Raw genomic sequence first — 26,102 nt, 5'->3', positions numbered from 1 at the left:
AGTAAAAATTTTTCAAAATGACGGCTTGCCGATGAAAACATTTTTTTTCTGAAGAAAATTTACACTTTCACTGAAAATAATAACTTTCGTAAAAATATGAAAATCGTTCATACCCTACATATTCGTTGGACCAACGAAACTTTCGTTGGCTCAACGAAAATGTGTAATTTTTCGTAATATGAAAACCTTTATCACTTAACGAAAATGCTTCATATAGTTTTCTACCTTTTTAGAGCCAAAAAACCATTTTAATGAAAAGATTTATCACTTAAAGAAAAATGTCATACTCTTTTTAAAAAATAAAAACACCAATTTGTTCCTTACTTTACCAAAATTTGAATTAAGTAACGAACAAATTCATCAACTTATGAAACTCAGTATTAACTTACGAAAATCTTAGTGCCAGTTGTACAAACGTGGGTCAGCCTTGGTTCAAGAATTTTACCCGCCGATTTCGGCGGATTACCTGCGGGTCAACTTCGGTTCAAGCATGAATGTGGCTATTTGTATATATATATATACCTTGAACCAGTGCTAAAACTCAGCTTTACTACCGATTTCAGAAGATAAAAGTTGCTGATCCACGGATTAAATATTTGTACAACTGGCCCTTAATCAATTAATGTATGAAAATAAATTATTGGAATATAAAAATTCTTCATAGACAGTACAATGTTATATGTATGTCATTGTATATATATTCTTATAGTATTCTCATGAAGTAGAATTTTCTATTTTGCGTCGCCACCGCTGGGATCGCTAGTTTATTTTATGTTTGAACCTCATGCAGAAAATTGAAGTGCAGATCTACCAAAAGATGTCGCTAAAGTATTTTCATGGATTGATAGTACTATAGAAATATATATACAATGTGTATGTATTCAAATATTTTAAAACGTCAACCGTTCACTAAGCTACAAGAAGTCTGTACTCTGTACAAGTGGTAAATGTCACAATTTCATTTTCTTCACATGAAACGCTGTGAAGCTTGTTTACTTCAACATAAGTAAACAAGCCTATCGAAAATCACTAAAAAAAATCACAATTTTGTGGGCTAGTAAGTAAGTAGTAAGTTGCTATAATAATTCTGAAACTTTTTAGTTATTTGCTTTCTCAAAACCTTCTTTGTATTCAGTTTTAATTAAGTTTTAAAAGTATAAGAGAAATTCACATCACAAAAAAAACAAGAAAAGGAAACAAAAATAATGAATATACTCGTATTAATCAATACAACTTTTGAAAAAATGAGTAATTTTAAAGTACGACGCACAATTTTTAGATCACGATGAGAATTCGTTTTATTTAATTTATATAACAAATTTCAATCAAATCGGTCCACCCGTTCAGTTTTTATAGGGTTTTTCCACTTCCTCCATAGAAGGGAACCACTGTGCGGCTGAGCGTCTTTTTTTTTTTTTTTTTTTTGAAATCCTGAGTGGCGAACTACATTTTATTCTAAATTACCACGAACGAACAAACGGTGAAAATTATGGTTTCATTTGAAGAAAAATATTAAAACATATAAATTTTTTTCGTTAAAATACTGCGAAGCAGATGAACTCGCCAGAAATGGAACTCTAATACCAATTTTACCCAACAAGGCAAATATTGGTATACCAATCGCAACGTGCAAACTCATGCTAAAGCAAGAAGCTATAGAGGCAACAAACATAAGATGGTCAAACATTATAACATGCCAAACGACCAAGGAGATCTGGCCTAGGCTAGATCCAAAACGTTCAAAAAATTTATTGTCTCTAAGCAGATTGCATATCAGCTCTGTAATAGATGTCTTAACAGGACACTGTCTCAAAGGTAGACACGCCATAAGACTTGGCGTAGTCTCTAACGACTTCTGTAGAAGTTGCCTCGATGAGGAAGAAGAAGAAACAATCCAACATCTTCTCTGCTCATGTCCTGCTCTTTCCAGTAGACGTAAAAAATACTTGGAAAAATCTTTCTTAGAAGATACTAGTGAATTAATTAATACGGACATCTTCAACCTTCACCGCTTCATTAAAAGCTCTAACTGGTTTAATTAGTGAGGAATTTCCTTGCTAAATCATGGTATCACAACGGACCAATAAGTGGTCTAAGTGTGTCAGTTGTTTTTCTGACAGCCATTTCTACCTCACCTTACCTAACCTTCGTTAAAATAAAAAAAAATAAACAGACCCCGACAGGAATCGAACCTGAGACTCGAATCTTTGTCTGTTTAAGAAGCTATAGCCTAAACGGATGGATCAATTCTCTTCAAACTTGGTATGTAGCAGTTTTTGGAGATTGTGCAGATGATTGTATGGAATTAATTTTTTTAGAACCTTATCTAACCATACCTGTGATGCACCAATCCTAGAAAAGTATAATTTTCTCAAAAACTCTTTTTAACGATTAAAATTAAAAAAATTTAGTGTGGGTTTTTGGACAAGGCCTATCTTTTACCAAAAAAAGATTTTTTCGAAAGTCATTATTAACGGTACCTGTCATAGAACCGTTTTTTTAAACTCTGAATTTCTCTCAAACGACTTATTAAATTTTATTAAAATTTTTAAATTATAATTGTTCAAAATTTCAAATATTTTCAAATTTCAAAATTCTGAGATAACGGTAAAAAGATGCTCTTTTTCTAAACACGTTATATCTTTTGATCGAGAGCATATACAAACTTGATTTAACTTTAATACGCATGCTGATATTCTGATACTAATTCCCAGAATTGGAAAGTGGATAATTTTTTTGATTAGCATTTTGTATGTACAAAAACGACGACTACACAGATATAACACAGAAAGTAAAATGGCGGATGGATTTGTCATCAAACTCTACATGACTTTCAATTCAAAATTTGAACACCGGTAGCGCATTTCGACTTCTCCAATCTCCAATAGGCTATTGATTCCAAACCCATGACCCTCATGTACCCCACCCACCGCTGAATAGTGAACTTGTGATATAAATTTGAATAATGTTTCTTACATCAATATAAAAATATAAACGGTTTTATTATGAGTAGGTATAAAAATAATGCCTTAAATCTATTTTTATAAACTAATACAAAAATAACCTTAAATAATTAGTATTCTATTGAAAGTCTTATATTTAGCCAATTTCTATGAAAATAATTAAATCATTTCTTGACCAGAAGGAAATATCAATGTTTAATCAATGGTCCCCAAAACATTCTCGATATTTTACGTTCGTTTTCGCTTAAAAAATACTGTCGTCCAAGATGTACGAATTCATTTAATGACAGCTGGCCATCACCGTTTCTGTCTATCACAGCGAATGATACTGCCGCATCCTCATCAGTCAGTCCGAGGCAACGGAAAAATAATTTGTATTGGTCTAGATTCAAATGACCAGTATGATCAATATCAACTGCCTTAAAGAGATACGGAAGAAAGCGTCCAATTTTTTTGACTAAATCTTTATCGTTGAGCTTATGATGTAGTTCAGTTAAAAATTGTTCGGCGGTGACTAAATTATAGGGATTAATTTCACCCCATTGTTCTTCCCAAGTTTGCTAAAAAAAAAAAACAATAAAATTTTTATAGAATGTAAAAATAATTATAATTTTCAATAAAATGTATTGTATGTTTACTTACTTTCATAACATCGAAAAATTCAGCAGACATTTCAGGTGATAAATTTCCCACATCAGTAAATCTTTTAGCTAGTAAACTGTAATCATCAAATGATATCACACCATCTCGATTTACATCTAGAATGTTATGGAGTGTTCGCATCTTTCTGCGCCAGAATTCACTTTCCCCCTAAAAACAAAAATTAAATATTATATTTATATCTTATGAGTAAAAACATTAAATTAGCAAGGAAGGTACTATGAACATTAGGCCGGAGCGAAATTTAATTATTGAAATTCAAAATTCTACCCCCCGCAAAAGTTGCATTATTGTGAATAGATTGTATAGTCCTAAAACTGATTTAGGTCTAATTTGTTCACTTTCCATTAAATTCAAAGTCGCCATTTAAAATGGGAAATTTTAAAATTTGTGTGCTATTTGACAGATTTTAAAATTTTAATGGCGACTTAAAATATAATGGAAAGTGAATAAATTGGGCCTTAATGATTTTTTTAATTTCTTTTCCGTGGGAGAGATCTGATATATTTTCATTTTCTTTTTATAAGAAGTGTAAAAGGTTAAGGGATAGTTCGTTCACAGCGGGCTCAGTTTCTAGAGTGATTTCCAGAAGTTCTAGTTTAAATGGCGCTTATTAACCGCAAACGGTGCGTTTTACCTGGTGCGTACTGGTACTGGTACGTTTTACCATAGCGTTGAAAAAGTCAAAAGTTTTGATAACAATTCTCAATAATACCAGGGTTTTATGGTTATGAGTTATGACTTATGATAGATAGAATGTGGTTTTTGTGAGCGTAATACTTATGTGCATATTTTCATGGTGTAGAACAGTAAATACTTACCCTTTGTGGCATTTTTTTATTGTCTTTATATCGCCTATGGGATGTTTCACCGTCTGAGTCGGAATCAGATTCAAGATCGTAGGCATAAGCTGGCATTGGAGTTTTTGAATATTGCCGGACTGCTTTAATTTGGAAATTTGGAACCATCTGAAAAACATACAAAATGGAGAAATTATAATCATACCTATTGTAAACTAAATACCACCTCCACACGTATAGAGTCATTAAAATTGTACATATTTTAAGCTGAGAAACTTTACATTTAAAATAGGCCGTGATGGTTGCACAAGTAGTGGCGCAACCCACTTAATTCAAAAATTGTATTTAGGGTTTATACTCATTTGCAAAAATTTTGGTGTGAGAAGAGTTTTCATAAAATAAATAAATATAAATAGTATATAAAAATGTGCATATATTCGTATAATGTATTTTTTACAATACACAAAAATATTCGGTCCTGTTGTTCCTGTAGTGGATCACTTAGTGGATCTAGGCAAAAAGGTGTTTGGCCCTGAGGTATCTCTGGTCCAAATTATTTGAAATAGAAAAAGCAAAAAGATTTATTTTTCAGGTATATAATACGGGTATTAAAAATAATGGAATAGTAGTAAAAATTTTTCAAAATGACGGCTTGCCGATGAAAACATTTTTTTTCTGAAGAAAATTTACACTTTCACTGAAAATAATAACTTTCGTAAAAATATGAAAATCGTTCATACCCTACATATTCGTTGGACCAACGAAACTTTCGTTGGCTCAACGAAAATGTGTAATTTTTCGTAATATGAAAACCTTTATCACTTAACGAAAATGCTTCATATAGTTTTCTCCCTTTTTAGAGCCAAAAAACCATTTTAATGAAAAGATTTATCACTTAAAGAAAAATGTCATACTCTTTTTAAAAAATAAAAACACCATTTTGTTCCTTACTTTACCAAAATTTGAATTAAGTAACGAACAAATTCATCAACTTATGAAACTCAGTATTAACTTACGAAAATCTTAGTGCCAGTTGTACAAACGTGGGTCAGCCTTGGTTCAAGAATTTTACCCGCCGATTTCGGCGGATTACCTGCGGGTCAACTTCGGTTCAAGCATGAATGTGGCTATTTGTATATATATATATACCTTGAACCAGTGCTAAAACTCAGCTTTACTACCGATTTCAGAAGATAAAAGTTGCTGATCCACGGATTAAATATTTGTACAACTGGCCCTTAATCAATTAATGTATGAAAATAAATTATTGGAATATAAAAATTCTTCATAGACAGTACAATGTTATATGTATGTCATTGTATATATATTCTTATAGTATTCTCATGAAGTAGAATTTTCTATTTTGCGTCGCCACCGCTGGGATCGCTAGTTTATTTTATGTTTGAACCTCATGCAGAAAATTGAAGTGCAGATCTACCAAAAGATGTCGCTAAAGTATTTTCATGGATTGATAGTACTATAGAAATATATATACAATGTGTATGTATTCAAATATTTTAAAACGTCAACCGTTCACTAAGCTACAAGAAGTCTGTACTCTGTACAAGTGGTAAATGTCACAATTTCATTTTCTTCACATGAAACGCTGTGAAGCTTGTTTACTTCAACATAAGTAAACAAGCCTATCGAAAATCACTAAAAAAAATCACAATTTTGTGGGCTAGTAAGTAAGTAGTAAGTTGCTATAATAATTCTGAAACTTTTTAGTTATTTGCTTTCTCAAAACCTTCTTTGTATTCAGTTTTAATTAAGTTTTAAAAGTATAAGAGAAATTCACATCAAAAAAAACAAGAAAAGGAAACAAAAATAATGAATATACTCGTATTAATCAATACAACTTTTGAAAAAATGAGTAATTTTAAAGTACGACGCACAATTTTTAGATCACGATGAGAATTCGTTTTATTTAATTTATATACCTAACAAATTTCAATCAAATCGGTCCACCCGTTCAGTTTTTATAGGGTTTTTCCACTTCCTCCTTTGAAATCCTGAGTGGCGAACTACATTTTATTCTAAATTACCACGAACGAACAAACGGTGAAAATTATGGTTTCATTTGAAGAAAAATATTAAAACATATAAATTTTTTTCTTTAAAATACTGCGAAGCAGATGAACTCGCCAGAAATGGAACTCTAATACCAATTTTACCCAACAAGGCAAATATTGGTATACCAATCGCAACGTGCAAACTCATGCTACAGCAAGAAGCTATAGAGGCAACAAACATAAGATGGTCAAACATTATAACATGCCAAACGACCAAGGAGATCTGGCCTAGGCTAGATCCAAAACGTTCAAAAAATTTATTGTCTCTAAGCAGATTGCATATCAGCTCTGTAATAGATGTCTTAACAGGACACTGTCTCAAAGGTAGACACGCCATAAGACTTGGCGTAGTCTCTAACGACTTCTGTAGAAGTTGCCTCGATGAGGAAGAAGAAGAAACAATCCAACATCTTCTCTGCTCATGTCCTGCTCTTTCCAGTAGACGTAAAAAATACTTGGAAAAATCTTTCTTAGAAGATACTAGTGAATTAATTAATACGGACATCTTCAACCTTCACCGCTTCATTAAAAGCTCTAACTGGTTTAATTAGTGAGGAATTTCCTTGCTAAATCATGGTATCACAACGGACCAATAAGTGGTCTAAGTGTGTCAGTTGTTTTTCTGACAGCCATTTCTACCTCACCTTACCTAACCTTCGTTAAAATAAAAAAAAATAAACAGACCCCGACAGGAATCGAACCTGAGACTCGAATCTTTGTCTGTTTAAGAAGCTATAGCCTAAACGGATGGATCAATTCTCTTCAAACTTGGTATGTAGCAGTTTTTGGAGATTGTGCAGATGATTGTATGGAATTAATTTTTTTAGAACCTTATCTAACCATACCTGTGATGCACCAATCCTAGAAAAGTATAATTTTCTCAAAAACTCTTTTTAACGATTAAAATTAAAAAAATTTAGTGTGGGTTTTTGGACAAGGCCTATCTTTTACCAAAAAAAGATTTTTTCGAAAGTCATTATTAACGGTACCTGTCATAGAACCGTTTTTTTAAACTCTGAATTTCTCTCAAACGGCTTATTAAATTTTATTAAAATTTTTAAATTATAATTGTTCAAAATTTCAAATATTTTCAAATTTCAAAATTCTGAGATAACGGTAAAAAGATGCTCTTTTTCTAAACACGTTATATCTTTTGATCGAGAGCATATACAAACTTGATTTAACTTTAATACGCATGCTGATATTCTGATACTAATTCCCAGAATTGGAAAGTGGATAATTTTTTTGATTAGCATTTTGTATGTACAAAAACGACGACTACACAGATATAACACAGAAAGTAAAATGGCGGATGGATTTGTCATCAAACTCTACATGACTTTCAATTCAAAATTTGAACACCGGTAGCGCATTTCGACTTCTCCAATCTCCAATAGGCTATTGATTCCAAACCCATGACCCTCATGTACCCCACCCACCGCTGAATAGTGAACTTGTGATATAAATTTGAATAATGTTTCTTACATCAATATAAAAATATAAACGGTTTTATTATGAGTAGGTATAAAAATAATGCCTTAAATCTATTTTTATAAACTAATACAAAAATAACCTTAAATAATTAGTATTCTATTGAAAGTCTTATATTTAGCCAATTTCTATGAAAATAATTAAATCATTTCTTGACCAGAAGGAAATATCAATGTTTAATCAATGGTCCCCAAAACATTCTCGATATTTTACGTTCGTTTTCGCTTAAAAAATACTGTCGTCCAAGATGTACGAATTCATTTAATGACAGCTGGCCATCACCGTTTCTGTCTATCACAGCGAATGATACTGCCGCATCCTCATCAGTCAGTCCGAGGCAACGGAAAAATAATTTGTATTGGTCTAGATTCAAATGACCAGTATGATCAATATCAACTGCCTTAAAGAGATACGGAAGAAAGCGTCCAATTTTTTTGACTAAATCTTTATCGTTGAGCTTATGATGTAGTTCAGTTAAAAATTGTTCGGCGGTGACTAAATTATAGGGATTAATTTCACCCCATTGTTCTTCCCAAGTTTGCTAAAAAAAAAAACAATAAAATTTTTATAGAATGTAAAAATAATTATAATTTTCAATAAAATGTATTGTATGTTTACTTACTTTCATAACATCGAAAAATTCAGCAGACATTTCAGGTGATAAATTTCCCACATCAGTAAATCTTTTAGCTAGTAAACTGTAATCATCAAATGATATCACACCATCTCGATTTACATCTAGAATGTTATGGAGTGTTCGCATCTTTCTGCGCCAGAATTCACTTTCCCCCTAAAAACAAAAATTAAATATTATATTTATATCTTATGAGTAAAAACATTAAATTAGCAAGGAAGGTACTATGAACATTAGGCCGGAGCGAAATTTAATTATTGAAATTCAAAATTCTACCCCCCGCAAAAGTTGCATTATTGTGAATAGATTGTATAGTCCTAAAACTGATTTAGGTCTAATTTGTTCACTTTCCATTAAATTCAAAGTCGCCATTTAAAATGGGAAATTTTAAAATTTGTGTGCTATTTGACAGATTTTAAAATTTTAATGGCGACTTAAAATATAATGGAAAGTGAATAAATTGGGCCTTAATGATTTTTTTAATTTCTTTTCCGTGGGAGAGATCTGATATATTTTCATTTTCTTTTTATAAGAAGTGTAAAAGGTTAAGGGATAGTTCGTTCACAGCGGGCTCAGTTTCTAGAGTGATTTCCAGAAGTTCTAGTTTAAATGGCGCTTATTAACCGCAAACGGTGCGTTTTACCTGGTGCGTACTGGTACTGGTACGTTTTACCATAGCGTTGAAAAAGTCAAAAGTTTTGATAACAATTCTCAATAATACCAGGGTTTTATGGTTATGAGTTATGACTTATGATAGATAGAATGTGGTTTTTGTGAGCGTAATACTTATGTGCATATTTTCATGGTGTAGAACAGTAAATACTTACCCTTTGTGGCATTTTTTTATTGTCTTTATATCGCCTATGGGATGTTTCACCGTCTGAGTCGGAATCAGATTCAAGATCGTAGGCATAAGCTGGCATTGGAGTTTTTGAATATTGCCGGACTGCTTTAATTTGGAAATTTGGAACCATCTGAAAAACATACAAAATGGAGAAATTATAATCATACCTATTGTAAACTAAATACCACCTCCACACGTATAGAGTCATTAAAATTGTACATATTTTAAGCTGAGAAACTTTACATTTAAAATAGGCCGTGATGGTTGCACAAGTAGTGGCGCAACCCACTTAATTCAAAAATTGTATTTAGGGTTTATACTCATTTGCAAAAATTTTGGTGTGAGAAGAGTTTTCATAAAATAAATAAATATAAATAGTATATAAAAATGTGCATATATTCGTATTGTAATGTTTTATTCCGGGTTCACAATAAAACTTATTTAATTTCCACTTATATTTCCGTTCAAATAAGAACACACTTTATTTCAACTCAATTTACTTTTATTATTCGCTCAAACAAACACACTTTTAAATCACTTTATTTACTACTAACAATTCGCAACACTTTATTTCACTTTGTACTGTACTCTTTCACTTTCAAGATTAAACTGTCCCCGGTTTTTTTTAGATTAAGGTTTTTATATTTTTCAATTTGTTTTATATACAATTGACTTAAAACTAAACTTATAACTATATTAATCATGTCGGCTCAACAATAGGGGCCCGACGTACTTCTAATGACTCTATATAATGCTATTTTACAATATCATATTTTTGTTTACTTAATCTATTACATGAATTTTTTCTAATATTTAAATATTTTTAACATGGCTTGTTTTTTTAAAATTTAATATAAAATTACTTATAGATATTTTACCCTCTATAGTGTTGGTTGTTTGTTATTTCGTAGAACGGTGTTTCTTCGTTGTCCATTATATCCTCGAATCGGTCGTCTGTGATGGCTCGAACGTTCAGGTAGCGATGGCTGGGCTCTAGTTGATGCTGGAGTATTTGTTGGACTTCTAAGTTCGGATGGTTTTCCAGGTTCCTGATGATCTTCGTTGAAAGCTGCCGCATAAATTGATCAATGGGAATCAATTTTGCCTCCTCGTACAATTTCTTGGTTGGGTAGTATCTCCTCGAAACTGGGTGTCGCTGTAGTCCTGACTGTCCCCGGTCGGTGTCTACGCTGCCTTTTATACCGGAATCTCGAGACTCGAGAACGTCCTCGAAGGCTCTCGTCCCTGTCTCTCGAAACTTCCTTTCCAGGAAGGGCACTTCATACTTCCAGTCTAGTGGGATATTTTGAGATGTGTTCAGTGTGGGATATTTTGAGATGTGTTCAGTGAGATATTTTTAGATGTGTTCAGTGGGATATTTTTAGATGTGTTCAATGAGATATTTTTCTTAATTACTAAAGGTCCGTTCACATTTCTACCTTTGCAGGAGTAGGTAGTGTGTTCAGACTTTTATCTTAAAAGTAGTTCAGTAATTCATCGTTACATTGCCCCCCTCTTAGGATTGTTCGTCCCGAACAACTCCATTGCTTCTATCACCATTATAACGATGTAAACGGTCACAATGAACTACCTTAAGTTTGCCTCTTACCCCTCTTTGTATACGGTAAACCACGTCGTTAATTCTGGTTATTACTGTGTAAGGGCCTTCCCAGTTTTGTTGTAGCTTCGGTGATAGTCCCTTTTGTCGGTGGGGATTGTAAAACCACACAAGTTCTCCTTCTTGAAACCCTGTTGCTGTCGCTCGTGCGTCATATCTTGTTTTCATCCTGTCACTAGACGCTTTTATATTTGTCCTTGTCCGTTGGTGAATGTCAGCCAGTGTTCCTTTCAGGTTATCTACGTACTCATCCATTTCATGTGGCTCGTTTGGAACACTTCCAAATTTTATCTCACTTGGCAGACGTATTGTTGAGCCAAATAGGACTTCCGATGGTGTATGTCCAGTAGAACTATGTGTTGCACTTCTATAAGCCATCAAGAATAATGGAATATGTCGGTCCCAGTCTCGTTGATTATCATTGACTACTTTTGACAGGTGTTCCTTAAGTGTCCTGTTAAATCGCTCAACCATCCCATCAGATTGTGGATGAAGCGGTGTTGTTCGCGTCTTCTTGATGCCAAGGAGTGAGCAAACCTCTTGAAAAATCTTAGATTCGAAGTTCCTTCCTTGGTCGGAATGAAGTTCCATGGGTACTCCGAACCTGCTCACCCAATGAAAGACAATCTTATCCACAACTGTTTTGGTTTCCTGGTTTGGAATGGCAAATGCCTCAGGCCATTTGCTGAAGTAGTCCATCACTACAAGGATGTATCGATTTCCGTTGTTGGTTTCGGGAAAAGGACCTGCTACGTCTATTGCAATTCTCTCAAAAGGTGCACCCACATTGTACTGCTGCATCTTGCTTTGGATTTTTCTAGCTGGTCCTTTGCTAGCGGCACAAGTATCACATTTTCGGCACCACTTTTCAACGTCTTCTCTCATACGTAACCAGTAGAATTGCTGTCGTAGCTTTTCCAGCGTCTTGTTGATGCCTAAATGGCCTCCAGAAGTTCCACCGTGCATCTCTCGGAGAACATCATTTACCTTTGACTGAGGTACGACTAGCTGCATTACATAGGATTTACCATCTGCGGATTCCCACTTACGCCTGAGTAGCCCTTCTTGCACATGAAGTGAGTCCCATTGTGCCCAATATGCTTTTAGAGTGGGGCTTCGGTCGGAGATGTCGGCCCATTCTGGTTTCTCTTGATGTTCCTTCCATGCAAGGATGGGTTCGATGTCCGAATCTTCCTGTTGGGCCATTCTGAGTTCTTCATTACTCCAGCCACAAATGGGATCAGCTCTCGTTCTTCTAACAGCGACAACTTCCTTTTCTTCTAGTCGTGTGCAATGTTTGCAGTCTTGCTTGCACGGGCGTCGAGATAATGCGTCTGCATTTGAATGCAGCTTTCCTCTTCGATGTTGAATCTGACATTGATACGTCTGAAGTATCTCGATCCATCTTGCTACTTGACCCTCTTGATTTTTGAAGTTCAAAAGCCAATTTAGTGCACCATGATCTGTGCGAAGAAGGAACTTCTGTCCATAGATGTACTTATGGAAGTGCTTTGTTGCCAATACCAGAGCTAGAAGTTCCCTTCTGGTCACGCAATAGTTTCTTTCTTGTTTCGAGAGTACCTTGCTGAAATAGGCAACGACCTTTTCTTCTCCGTCATGAACTTGCGATAAAACAGCACCAACTCCAACATTACTTGCATCTGCGTCAATGATGAATTGTTTGCCTGGAGTCGGATAGGCCAGCACAGGAGCTTCACATAACCGCAGCTTCAGTTCCTGAAAGCTTTTCTCACACTCACCTGACCATTTAAAGGGTTTACCCTTCTCCGTAAGTTGGTGCAAGCTTTTGGCGATTCTCGCAAAATCCTTCACAAATCGTCGATAGTACGTTGCCAGACCGAGGAAACTCCGAAGTTGATGCTTGTCCTGAGGGGTTGGCCAGTTCTTCACAGTGTCAACCTTTTCAGGATCAGTCTTCACTCCTTGGGATGAGATGATATGCCCCAAATATTTAACCTCGGTCTTGAAAAGTGCACATTTCTTTGGATTCAACTTAAGATGTGCTTCTCGTAGCCTTTGGAATACAGCCTTTAGGTTTTCACAATGGTCATCAAATGTTTTCCCGTAAACGATGACATCATCCAAATAGACTAGGCAAGATTTCCAGGTTAATCCATTTAAAACGCACTCCATTAAGCGCTCAAAAGTAGCTGGGGCATTGCATAGCCCAAACGGCATGACATTAAACTGCCACAGACCATTTCCTGTGGAGAAAGCCGTCTTCTCCCGATCTTCTGGATGGATTTCTACCTGCCAGTAGCCACTCTTCAAATCCAAAGTCGAAAACCATTGTGCTCCTTCCATTGCATCTAGAGTATCGCTGATTCTTGGCAGTGGGTAGCTGTCTTTCTTCGTCACATCATTCAGCCTGCGGTAGTCGACACAAAATCGAGTGCTTCCATCCTTCTTTTTGACGAGAACTACCGGTGATGCCCAAGGGCTTTTGGAATTTTCGATTAGCCCGTCTTTCTTCATTGTTGTTATCATTTCTTCAACTTCACCTTGTTTGGCCAACGGGAGACGTCTTGCTGGTTGACGAATCGGCCTAGCATCTCCTGTATCGATTCGATGCTGCACCAGTTGTGTCCGGCCGTATTGCCCGCTGGGTGAAGAGAAAATATCAGCATATTCGTGAAGAAGACTTCCCGCAACATTAAGCTGATGTTGACTCAAGTTGTCTGATTTGAGAATTTGTTTCTTTAGTTTCTCCGATTTCATAGTCATCTGTGTATCCACCTCGTTGATCTTAGTTATTGCGGCCACAGATTCACATTGCCCAACAACTTCTCCTTTCTTAAGCTTGATTGGGTACGGTTTGATGTTAAGTATGCGTACAGGTACCATGTTGTTCTTTGGTGCCACAAGAGTCTTCCCGATGATGATGTTTTGGGAACTTTGTTTAACTTCTGGCTCAACCATGAGGTATCGATGGCTTCCAATATTCCCCTTTAGTTTCGTCCACACAAAAACTTCTGAAGAAGGAGGCAGGCACATGTCTTCTTTGATGACAGTTCTAATTGTTGTTGAATTTTCGTTGCCATAGACCATTGGGATCTCCACATTTCTGTATTTCAGGACTTGATTACCTATATCCAAAATGATTTCATGGTCCTTCATGAAGTCGATTCCAATGATGCACTCGTCACATATATCTGCCACCAAAAACACATGCGAAAACTCTAGTTCTGCCATACGGATCGTAAGACGAACTTCACCGTACACCCTTGCTGCTTCTCCTGTGGCTGTCTTCAGACGGTAGCTGTTGGTGTTATGTAGCCATGTCATCTTCACCAAGTCTCTTCGTACAATAGAGGCGGTGGCACCGGTGTCAATTGTAGCCACGTGTTGTTTGTTGTTTATGGTCGCCTCCACTGTCAGACTTTTGTTGTCTCGTTTACTCTGTGAGACTTGAATTGTGGTTCTGGGGCCATCGATACCAGATACCAGATTTCCCGAATGGGAAACAAGATGAGCATGAGTGTTAGTTGTATCGCTTACCTGTTGTTGGGCAATATTCCTGTTTCCACAGTGTTCGCAAGCAGTTCTTCTTGGTGGAAATCTGCACTGCCGCTGGAGATGTCCTGTCTTGTTACAGTTCCAGCATCGAGCAGCTCCGTCTCGCTGGTTTCTTTGGAACGCGAGTTTTTGACAAGAGCATTCCTCCACTGCAACTTCTCTTACCCGATGAACGCCTTGAGAAGCCTGTTCTGCTGCTTCCATAGTCAGTGCAAACGCTAATGCTTCAGGAAGGGAACGTTTTCCAGCTGTTCGAATTGCTCGCTGAAGATTTATATCAGATACAGCACGTACAAAGGCTTCTGTCGCAAACTGATTGATAATGTCGTCTCCTGCTGTCGGATATGCCAGATGAGCCAACCTTTCAATATCTGCTTGAAGTTGTTGCAGAGTTTCTCCTCTTTTCTGGACTCTTGTATTGAGTTGGACGCGGAAGACTTCCTGCATATGGCCATCTCCAAAGCGTTTTTCAATGACCTGGACAAGAGCGTTAAAGTTACCATTCTTTTCTGGTGGTAACGTTTGTAACAACTCAGCAGCAGGACCTCTAAGAGCAAGAGTCAGCGCTATACATTTGTCTTCGTCATCCCAGCCATTTGTTGTTGCAGCTGCCTCAAACTGTTTCTTGTAGATCGACCAAGAACTTTGTCCATCAAATGTTGGTGGATGCATTTCCTTCTTCTTTGGGTACTCACCAGAACTTTCTCGAATCTTAATTTTCCGAACCTTGTCAAGTTCCTCAGTAATACTTTGCATTTTAACTTCCATTTTTTCAAACTTGTCATCCACTTTCTCGAACTTTCCTTCTACTTTCTCGAGTTTTTCTTCAACTTTCTCGAACTTTTCTTGAGATTGCTTTTCAACGCATTTGATGGAAGCATCAATAGCAACGAACTTGTTCTCGATCGCGTCAAGCTTACCTTGGATGATGTTTTTCTGTTCATCTAATTTTTCGAGAAGATTCTGTTGTTCACTCTTTTGCTCGGTACGTTGTTTTTCCATTTGTTCGAGAACACTCTGTTGTTCACTCCTTTGCTCGGTACGTTGTTTTTCCATTTGTTCTCTCTGTTCCTTGCGTTGTGTCTCAATTTGTTCTTTCTGTTCTTCAAATTTTGCAAGGAGAACAGCCATCATGGATGACATATCGGAACTAGTACTTACTCGTTCTTCTATCATTTCAACCTCGAATTGAAATGTATCCAAATCTTCGTTTTTCTGGGTTAAATAATCCTGTAGACGAATAATGAGATCATTTTTCGATCCAGCAGTAGGAAGACTTCGCTTAGTCAATTCCGCCTTCAACTCAGTCAAACTTAACTGATTTAGTGTTTTACCCATTTTAACTTTTCAAAACGCGAGCACTTTTACTTATTTCAAAATGTTTTACACTTTGTTTATTGTTAAAACACACGCGCACTTTTTATTTTATTCGCGAAATTATCTGATTCGCACAAATAAATAAGTTTTATTCCACTTTTCTGACACCAATGTAATGTTTTATTCCGGGTTCACAATAAAACTTATTTAATTTCCACTTATATTTCCGTTCAAATAAGAACACACTTTATTTCAACTCAATTTACTTTTATTATTCGCTCAAACAAACACACTTTTAAATCACTTTATTTACTACTAACAATTCGCAACACTTTATTTCACTTTGTACTGTACTCTTTCACTTTCAAGATTAAACTGTCCCCGGTCGGTGTCTACGCTGCCTTTTATACCGGAATCTCGAGACTCGAGAACGTCCTCGAAGGCTCTCGTCCCTTTCTCTCGAAACTTCCTTTCCAGGAAGGGCACTTCATACTTCCAGTCTAGTGGGATATTTTGAGATGTGTTCAGTGTGGGATATTTTGAGATGTGTTCAGTGAGATATTTTTAGATGTGTTCAGTGGGATATTTTTAGATGTGTTCAATGAGATATTTTTCTTAATTACTAAAGGTCCGTTCACATTTCTACCTTTGCAGGAGTAGGTAGTGTGTTCAGACTTTTATCTTAAAAGTAGTTCAGTAATTCATCGTTACAGTATAATGTATTTTTTACAATACACAAAAATATTCGGTCCTGTTGTTCCTGTAGTGGATCACTTAGTGGATCTAGGCAAAAAGGTGTTTGGCCCTGAGGTATCTCTGGTCCAAATTATTTGAAATAGAAAAAGCAAAAAGATTTATTTTTCAGGTATATAATACGGGTATTAAAAATAATGGAATAGTAGTAAAAATTTTTCAAAATGACGGCTTGCCGATGAAAACATTTTTTTTCTGAAGAAAATTTACACTTTCACTGAAAATAATAACTTTCGTAAAAATATGAAAATCGTTCATACCCTACATATTCGTTGGACCAACGAAACTTTCGTTGGCTCAACGAAAATGTGTAATTTTTCGTAATATGAAAACCTTTATCACTTAACGAAAATGCTTCATATAGTTTTCTCCCTTTTTAGAGCCAAAAAACCATTTTAATGAAAAGATTTATCACTTAAAGAAAAATGTCATACTCTTTTTAAAAAATAAAAACACCAATTTGTTCCTTACTTTACCAAAATTTGAATTAAGTAACGAACAAATTCATCAACTTATGAAACTCAGTATTAACTTACGAAAATCTTAGTGCCAGTTGTACAAACGTGGGTCAGCCTTGGTTCAAGAATTTTACCCGCCGATTTCGGCGGATTACCTGCGGGTCAACTTCGGTTCAAGCATGAAGGCTTGGCCACACCGGAGGGTACGCGGTAGAGGTACAGGTAACGGTACGGGTATTTGTATGGAAAAAATTCCAAACTGACACATCAACGTTCGGGTGTGAAATTTTTTTAATACAAATATCGTTGCCGCTACCCGTACCGCTACCGCGTACCCTCCGGTGTGGCCAAGCCTTGAATGTGGCTATTTGTATATATATATATACCTTGAACCAGTGCTAAAACTCAGCTTTACTACCGATTTCAGAAGATAAAAGTTGCTGATCCACGGATTAAATATTTGTACAACTGGCCCTTAATCAATTTATGTATGAAAATAAATTATTGGAATATAAAAATTCTTCATAGACAGTACAATGTTATATGTATGTCATTGTATATATATTCTTATAGTATTCTCATGAAGTAGAATTTTCTATTTTGCGTCGCCACCGCTGGGATCGCTAGTTTATTTTATGTTTGAACCTCATGCAGAAAATTGAAGTGCAGATCTACCAAAAGATGTCGCTAAAGTATTTTCATGGATTGATAGTACTATAGAAATATATATACAATGTGTATGTATTCAAATATTTTAAAACGTCAACCGTTCACTAAGCTACAAGAAGTCTGTACTCTGTACAAGTGGTAAATGTCACAATTTCATTTTCTTCACATGAAACGCTGTGAAGCTTGTTTACTTCAACATAAGTTATATTATGCTATGTTTTGGAGACTTTTCTGTTTAATTTTTTGTTTGCTTGAATTCAAAACTCTCCGAAAAAATATCTCTAGTTCTATTTGTTGCTTAACTGGTTTAACAGAATGATGTAGCTGTGGCTGTGTCTTGTGGAGCTGTCAAAGTTAAAAAATATGAAATTAGTATATTGGTGCCAAAATACGTAGTTGTGGCTGTGGCAAGGAAATTCGCTGTGGTACAAGTCGAGTCAACTTTTACTTCAAGCTACAAGCGCAATGATTTTTGACGTTTCTAATGTGGTTGCTCAGTTAAAATTATTTTTTTTTTTCAAGGCAATTGACATTTTAGTGCGCCACATATTCTGTTCATCTTTTCTACATTTTTAGCGATTTTATTTGACATCTTGTACCACCGCGTTTTTCTTTGCTACAAGCGAATTTGCATTCTGTTTAACCAGTAAGCCTAGTACGCTGCTGAAGCGAAAAGAAAAATTTTCAAGTCTCCAAAGTCGACAACGAAAAAATATCATCAAGTATTCTGTCAAAGTGAATAAAATTCAAAATTAATTTAAAATCAAGAAAAATCAACAGAAAATAAAAAGTGAAAAAACCGTCAACACTGCTCTTGGAGTCAAGAAAAATTCATAGGATAGTAAAAAGTAAGTGACAAATGAGTAAAAACTTTCCAGTTTTTCGCTAGAGCTGCGTAGGTACCACATTAGAAACGAAAAGCAAAACGAAATTTTCAGTTCAGGATTTCGTTAACGAAATTTTGTATGGAAAATTTCTTTTCGCTTCAGCATAGCGTACTAGGCTTTAGCCAAAATTGATATATTCTATTCTATTAAATAGTACAAGTAAAATAGTACATAAAATCAAGAAATAAACAAATAAATTGTTACACTCATGAAACTTGGCAAAAAGTTTGCTTTTAAGATAAGAACCAAGTACCTACAAAAAAAGTCTATAAAAAAAATTTGGGTGGAAGGGTGTTTTTTCGCGGACAAGAGGCCCCTCCCTCTGAAGGTGAAGGTCAAAAATATACTGAAAAAAATTGTTTGTCGAATATCATCATATGACACATGTTTTCAAGGTATTTTTTTTATGCTGAATCTAATGACATAAAAATAAAGTCAATACGATTGCTCTAAGAAAAGTTATTGCCGATTAAAAACAAGGGTGCTTGTTTTTTGACTTCAACAAGTAAAATATAACAGCAACCCATGTGAAAAACATGCTACACTGATAAAATTTTTATTACTCAAAAACTGTAAGATTTTATGTTACATTGATAACACTGGTTAACAAGGGTTCTGTTGCCGGAACAAAAATATACTTTTCTGAAGGTTTTCGGTGTGCTGAACTCGAATCCTAAGTCAAAAAAATTCTAGCAGCTCTCGTTTTTGAGATATTACCTTTAGAAAATGCAAAAAAACGTTTTTTTGAGTTTTTCGGACCTTATTCTATTGTATAATGAAAATTGTTTGAGCATATTTAGTAGCGGTTTCTATAAGAACTATTTCCCATCTTTCGATGCCTGTTTAAATCTTTTCAATATCTTTTGTATTGCCCGAGATATCTTAAAATGAAGTAAGTGGGTTTGGCTTCATATATCATAAAGTAGATAATGACGTTATAAAATTTATAAAAATACCAAACAACTGAGGATATCTCGTACAGTAAAAAAGATATCGGAAAGATTTAAACAGATTTAAAAAGGTGGAAAATAGTTCTTATAAAAACCATCACTAAATATGCTCAAACAATTTTCCTTATATAAAAGAATTAGGTCCGAAGTGCTGCATTTTCTAACGGTAATATCTCAAAAACGGGAGCTGCTAGAATTTTTTTGCCTTCGGATTCGAGTTCAGCACACCAAAAACCTTCAGAAAAGTATATTTTTGTTCCGGCAACAAAAAAAAAGTTTAATTTTGTAAACCAGTGTAAATGTTACGGTTTTTGAGTAATTAAATTAATTGATTGAAAATTATTGTGTTTTTTTGATATTAAGTCAAAATAAGGTTAAAAAATAAATATTTTAAATCAAATAAATTGCTGTGTAATTGGGGCACAACAAGGTAAGTTTTCACCAAATTTCGTATAAAAAACTTTTTTTTGAAAAAAATAAAAATAAATTTTTCACATAAATTTTGAGGTTATGTAAAAAAATTGTTAACATATAAGTTGTAGATCTTTTTATTATCTACAACTTTGCTATTCAACTTTTTTTCATAGGACTTGTAGTTTTGCCAGAAATCGAGATTTACCATTTTTTACCATTAAAAACTCAACCCACCCACTTCCCGAACTCGGCTCGCCCGTAAATTATTTTTGCTTTCATTTTTATCATATTCACCCCCTTTTCCAATGGGTTTCATCCTACTATGATTTGTTTTGGTTTAAAAAAATTATCGACCCTGGGCTATTATTTCTTTTCCCAAAAGCAAACTTTTTGCCAAGTTTCATGAGTGTAACAATTTTTTTTATATGCCTATTTTACCTGTACTATAAAGCTGAGGGAAAATTATAGAGCATCAGTTCTTAAAATTCTCGTTTTTTAACCTGGCGAAAACCAAGTAAAGTCGCGAATTAAAGCTGCAGACTTTTGAATTCGTTCTTAGAACGCAAAAGGCTGTAAAACTGCAAACTCACTCTAGGTCTATTAGGAAAACTAAATTTTTTTATTCAAATTTCAATGTTGCAGACCAAACATCATGATGCATCATATCGATTAAGGTAACTAAGCACCATATTCACTGCAACATTTCGAGCCGCAGCGCAGGTGTAGCGAATATCAATATTTCTTTTTATATACCTAAATAATGAAATAACTGCAGTTATTTATCTGTTCAAATAAATGACCCAAAAGTATTTTTGTGTCGTTTAACGATTACCGTTGCACCACGTGGCGTCGAGTTTATAGGATTTTTTTTAACCGATTTTTGATTGTGATCTTCGGAATTAGAACATAAATACAAAATATTTTACACACAATTACATTAACAAGAGTAAAGCCCTTTGTTACGCAGAGGAAAAAGTAGGAAATAGATTTTATGTTTTACTGAAATTATTTAAGTTCCGTTTCAGCATACCTATTTTCTAGATGTCAGATTATCGAAATTCTATTTCTTGATTAATGTGTTTCTTGAATAGGTTTTCTATTTCAATGAACAATTATGTAGCCGTTATTTATTTATTTAAAACGCAAAACAAACCAATAAACCGTCATTAGGTGTCTCTATTTCTAATAAAATGTTCAGGTATCTACGAATTTTAATGAAAACAAATAGAAGGTCGTTAGTATTCCTTATTATTATATATTATTATATAATTTAAAACATTTCATTTAAATAAATCTACAAAATAAAATTGTTATCAGTTTATTTTTTATATTGACACTCACCTTGATGGTTTCAACTTTCATAAAAATGTTTAATAGTCGAACTGATGCTGGTACTCTTCTTATTGGGAGGAGTTCTTGTGAAGTCCTTAGAAGGACAGAAGTTATCAATTTAAAAGCCATTACTCCCGAATATTTCTCTTACGAAAGTATTAACAAAATTATATACCCTAATTAAAAAGTCACTATTGATTAAATAAAATTTTAATGCGTAAAGACTTATTTATTTTTTTTTATTTTCAATTCAAATTTTAACTGCTGGTTATATTAAAAGTCTGACCGATCGCTCACGCAGATAATTCCACATTGAACATAGCCCAAATTATGGTTTCAATTTCAATAAGAAAAACCATGTGTCTGGAGTCTAGTAAATTGGTCGTTACATTATCAACACTTAGTAAGTATATACCAATACATTTACACATTACATACATACGTCTTCGTCTATATACAATTGCTTGAAAGCATCAACATATGGTTTATCGCTGGAGTAGTAGTGTGGTTCTATGGGGTAGTTAGTAGGTAGTTTGTGGATTGGATTGTCAACTTTAGCTTGGGAGCTCTACTCGGGCCTATGTGACTTAATTCATGTGTATACATACAATCTCTATCTTTTAAAATAAACATTATTGGGATTGAAAAACAAACTTTTTTTTACGGTTTTCTTAGGGCCACCATACTACAAATCTGGTTTTGAAGTTCCATTTTGATCATTCACATAGATATGTTACTACCTACTCTCTTATTTTATATTCATATCAATACAGTACATAATAGATAAAAACAAACACAACTCACAAAACTCTCAAGGTCTTCGAACTCAGATGTTTAATGTTATTATTGTTTATTTTTTTATGTATTATTATGAGTTTATCAATAGAGACTTCTGGGATCAACATTTTTCATCTCATTCGATGTTATGTTAATAAATTCACAAATATGTATTTGTAGAAGTTGCACTTGTATGCAATGTAGGTATCAATATTAATAATGTTTACGGCGGCGTACGTGATCAAACAAAACAACAAACCCGGTCAGACCACAATATGAGAAGCTATCGGATATTATTTTATTTTGTTGCTTTAAGATGTAGGTATGACTTGTCTTTTATTAGGGCATTACGTTAACATCAGAGATATGTCGGAATTTATAGGATTAAATTGCTGAGCTTAGAAAAAGAAGATGGTACCCAGGCGCGGATCTAAAAAATTTGGTTTGGGGGGGGTCACAGGATTAAAAAAACTTACTTCCAAACAGTGGCGTATTGAGGGTGGGGGATCAGGGGGCTCAAGCCCCCCCCCCCAAGCCTCCAAGACAATGTTATTATTTAGCTGATTTCTTCATAATGTACATGATTAACTGAAACTTGTTCGTAAATCTTAGAGATTTACGGCCATATTATTCACTCTGCATTTAGTTTGGATTTAAGTTAATTTTAAATCCAACCCATTTAATCTGAATTTCATAAATCCAAGGATTTAATTTTTTGGTCATATTATTCATTAAAAAAAAATTATATGTTTATTCAATAAATTTTGTATAATTATCATTTATCTTTATTTTTCCTTCACAAAATACGTGAAAAAACATCTGAACACTGTGAAAATTAATTTTACATCTGGATTTATAAAGTTAAACAGACCTCCAGAGAGCAGTTTAAATTGGTTTGGATTTAACGAGATTGGATTTAAAAAATTGGATTTAAGATTGGATTTAAGTAGGTAGTGAATATTATGGAATTGGATTTATTTTTGACATTTGACATTGTTAACATCCAGATGTATTTTTTAAACTAGTGAATAATATGGCCGTTAGAGGCAGCTCAGTTGTTTGAGCCCCCTCCAAATTCTGAAAGGGCTGTTTGTGTTTGTTTGAGTAAGGGATACATTTTTTTCAGATTTTATTCCAATTCGGAATTCTTCAAATCTTTTTTTTTCGGTATTTTGATGTCGAATTAGGTACATCACCGTTAAATTTTGTAAAACTTCTTATGCAAACTCTAAACACCGTATTTTATCGTCTTTTCAAAATAATATTTTTCTCAAAGATAATAGACATTTTTGGTATCTTAAAATCTTAGTGGTCAACATAACTAATGGTTTCTTTAAGGAAATTCCAGTTTGCGCTTTTGAAAATTAGTTTTTCAGACTTCCACTTTCTGCATTTCAATTTTGGGCATTCACTTGCCGATAGTGAAATTAAATTGTCTGCATTTTTCACTCATTTTGGATTTTCTGATCGAAATCAGTTCACTATTTGTTTCTGTAAGTGAATTTAGTGCCTTTTTCAATGAATCTGCAATTTTTGGACAAAATTTGTTGTTAATTTATTTATATCATAAAATGAATTACTGCCTCTGTGTTTGCACCTCATACGCTTTACACTTAACCTAATTAATTTTTATTTGAAAATGTATTTACTTCTTTTTTCTTTTAAATTCTGCTTGTTTTTGCATTAAAATTGTAAATAAAATTGCATCCATGCATCAAAATAAAAATGGATGATACCTACTTCAGTTTTGACTGTTCGAAGCATTTACAAAGTTGTCGAAATCGATCGAAGATCCATTTCACGTGAAATTGAAAAGTGATTTCAATTCACTTTCGGTCGAATTGCGGAAAATAGTAATGAGTATAGCTCAAAAACAAGACGTTATAGGAATAAATACGTTAACAGTTTTGAATTCAACACATGACAAAGTTCAAACGATATAAAGTGTTTTTTTTTTTAAGATTACTCAACACTTTGCTGTTTGTGTAAAATGATTGAGATACAAAAACTTTGAAAAAACACTACCTTGACTGTGAAAGGAAGAGACAGTAGTACGAAGCTGTCGAGAGCAGTAAAATGTAACTTTCAGTACTGCAGCACAGCGCTTTTCTCTCGATCGAGGACGAATAAAAAAAAAGAGAAAAAATGTTCCTACATTTAGGTACCCTATACAAAATTTTTGAAAAACTTTCCAGCCCCCCCAAATTTTTTTCTGGATACGCCACTGCTTCCAAAATAATCAAAAAAATGGTCAAGTGCTCAAAATATATGCTAAATTTTAGCTAAAATACAAAATTCTATCCAAATTCTTAGATCAAATGTATTTTCTACAGGATTTTGTTTCGGAGCTTAAATTAAGCTAAATTTTTGACAATACATTTTTGTAGAAAACAATTTTCAGCTGTCAAACATTTACCCTGCTCTGGGAGCCGGTTAAACTTTTATCTTCAGAGTATAAATTGTTTACAGAAGGATTAATGTATTTTTTTAATTTATAATCAAAAACTGAAAATAAAGAAAGAAAATTGGGAAAGTAATGTCGACTTTTCACGAGTCAATTTTAGCCGCACGATAGCTTACAATAAAATCAGGATTTTGTTTTGTTAGTGTTTCGCAAATAAATACAATGATCTGGGGTCGGACTACGGCATACGTTCGTTAACGTTTTGAATATTGCTTTCTCTATTTAATCAGAAGAAAATGATAGAGACATAAAGCGTCAATACGGTAATGATGATGAAAAAAAATTTTAATTGAATGTAAACGCAAAAATAAAATTCGCAGGTCAACGCTTGGTGGAAGTTTGTAAATTGTTAATATTTATAAATGTTTTATACACCATTAATTCTTTTGTTTTGTAACTAAGAAAGTATTTAGCCAATTCAAAAATGTATCCCGATTCTCACAGCTAAATAAAGCCCAAGATAAATTCTTTATTCAACAGACATAGATACAAATGTCAAAAACTTATCCTCCGCTAAAAATTTAACCCAATTCACACACGGCCTAAAACTAAGACTTGAAAAATATGTCCCGTTTTTGAAAAATTGATATTTAAAAAATATGTATTGTAATGTTTTATTCCGGGTTCACAATAAAACTTATTTAATTTCCACTTATAGGGTAGAGTTGCCTATTTTCGGCCGTCTCCAGTTTCCGGCCCCCTTTCGGAAAATCGTTATAACTAGGGATTTCATAGGGTTTATTCCAAAATTTTGCTTTTATGCTGTTCTCTTATTTCTTGGCACAGCATACGAGCGAAAATTTGGAATAAACCCTTTCGAAATCCCTAGTTATCACCATTTTTGAAAGGTGGCCGGAAACTGGAGACGGCCGAAAATAGGCAACTCTACCCTATTTCCGTTCAAATAAGAACACACTTTATTTCAACTCAATTTACTTTTATTATTCGCTCAAACAAACACACTTTTAAATCACTTTATTTACTACTAACAATTCGCAACACTTTATTTCACTTTTTACTGTACTCTTTCACTTTCAAGATTAAACTGTGTCCGGTCGGTGTCTACGCTGCCCTTTTGTACCGGAATTTCGAGATTCGAGAATGTCTTCGAAGGTTCTCGTCTTTACTTCTCGAAACTTCCTTTCCAGGAGGGGGAGCTTCATACTTCCAGTCTAGTGGGATATTTTGGGATGTGTTCAGAGGGTAGTTTCTTAATTATTAAAGGTCCGTTCACATTTCTACCTTTGCAGTAGTAGGTAATGTGTTCAGACTTTTATCTTAAAAGTAGTTTAGTAATTCATCTTTACATTGCCCCCTCTTAGGATTGTTCGTCCCGAACAACTCCATTGCTTCTTTCACCATTATAACGATGTAAACGGTCACAATGAACTACCTTTAGTTTACTTCTTACCCCCCTTTGTATACGGTAAACCACGTCGATAATTCTGGTTATTACTGTGTA

The 26,102-nt window shown here is 34.2% G+C and overlaps 2 protein-coding genes across 2 annotated transcripts; both read right to left on the bottom strand.

Annotated features, from left to right (window-relative positions):
* Nucleotides 1-2,953: 2,953 nt before the first annotated feature.
* On the bottom strand, nucleotides 2,954-4,616 carry LOC129920165 (sarcoplasmic calcium-binding protein-like). Its single transcript, XM_056001388.1, has 3 exons — nucleotides 4,445-4,616; nucleotides 3,606-3,773; nucleotides 2,954-3,523 (listed from the first exon to the last, which is right to left on the bottom strand). Exons 1-3 carry the CDS (start codon nucleotides 4,589-4,591, stop codon nucleotides 3,152-3,154), a joined length of 687 nt encoding a protein of 228 aa, XP_055857363.1. The 5' UTR covers nucleotides 4,592-4,616; the 3' UTR covers nucleotides 2,954-3,151.
* A 3,341-nt stretch (nucleotides 4,617-7,957) lies between these two features.
* On the bottom strand, nucleotides 7,958-21,736 carry LOC129920164 (sarcoplasmic calcium-binding protein-like). Its single transcript, XM_056001387.1, has 4 exons — nucleotides 21,409-21,736; nucleotides 9,448-9,594; nucleotides 8,609-8,776; nucleotides 7,958-8,527 (listed from the first exon to the last, which is right to left on the bottom strand). The coding sequence occupies exons 1-4, from the start codon at nucleotides 21,526-21,528 to the stop codon at nucleotides 8,156-8,158; spliced, it is 807 nt and encodes a 268-aa protein (XP_055857362.1). The 5' UTR covers nucleotides 21,529-21,736; the 3' UTR covers nucleotides 7,958-8,155.
* Between the last annotated feature and the right edge of the window lie 4,366 nt (nucleotides 21,737-26,102).

This window comes from Episyrphus balteatus, chromosome 4, assembly GCF_945859705.1.
Source record: "Episyrphus balteatus chromosome 4, idEpiBalt1.1, whole genome shotgun sequence".
Lineage (NCBI taxonomy): Eukaryota > Metazoa > Arthropoda > Insecta > Diptera > Syrphidae > Episyrphus > Episyrphus balteatus.
Note: the sequence above shows the minus strand (reverse complement) of the source record. Positions and strands in the feature narration are given on the sequence as shown.

Bases quoted from the DNA above. Each gene is read 5' to 3' on its own strand.
- LOC129920165 (XM_056001388.1), bottom strand. From the start codon at position 4,591: ATGGTTCCAAATTTCCAAATTAAAGCAGTCCGGCAATATTCAAAAACT. The intron at 3,774-4,444 runs GTAAGTATTTAC...TTTTGTTTTTAG, and splicing joins ATAAAAAAATGCCACAAAGG to GGGGAAAGTGAATTCTGGCG. The intron at 3,524-3,605 runs GTAAGTAAACAT...TTTTTTTTTTAG, and splicing joins AATTTTTCGATGTTATGAAA to CAAACTTGGGAAGAACAATG.
- LOC129920164 (XM_056001387.1), bottom strand. From the start codon at position 21,528: ATGGCTTTTAAATTGATAACTTCTGTCCTTCTAAGGACTTCACAAGAA. The intron at 8,777-9,447 runs GTAAGTATTTAC...TTTTGTTTTTAG, and splicing joins ATAAAAAAATGCCACAAAGG to GGGGAAAGTGAATTCTGGCG. The intron at 8,528-8,608 runs GTAAGTAAACAT...TTTTTTTTTTAG, and splicing joins AATTTTTCGATGTTATGAAA to CAAACTTGGGAAGAACAATG.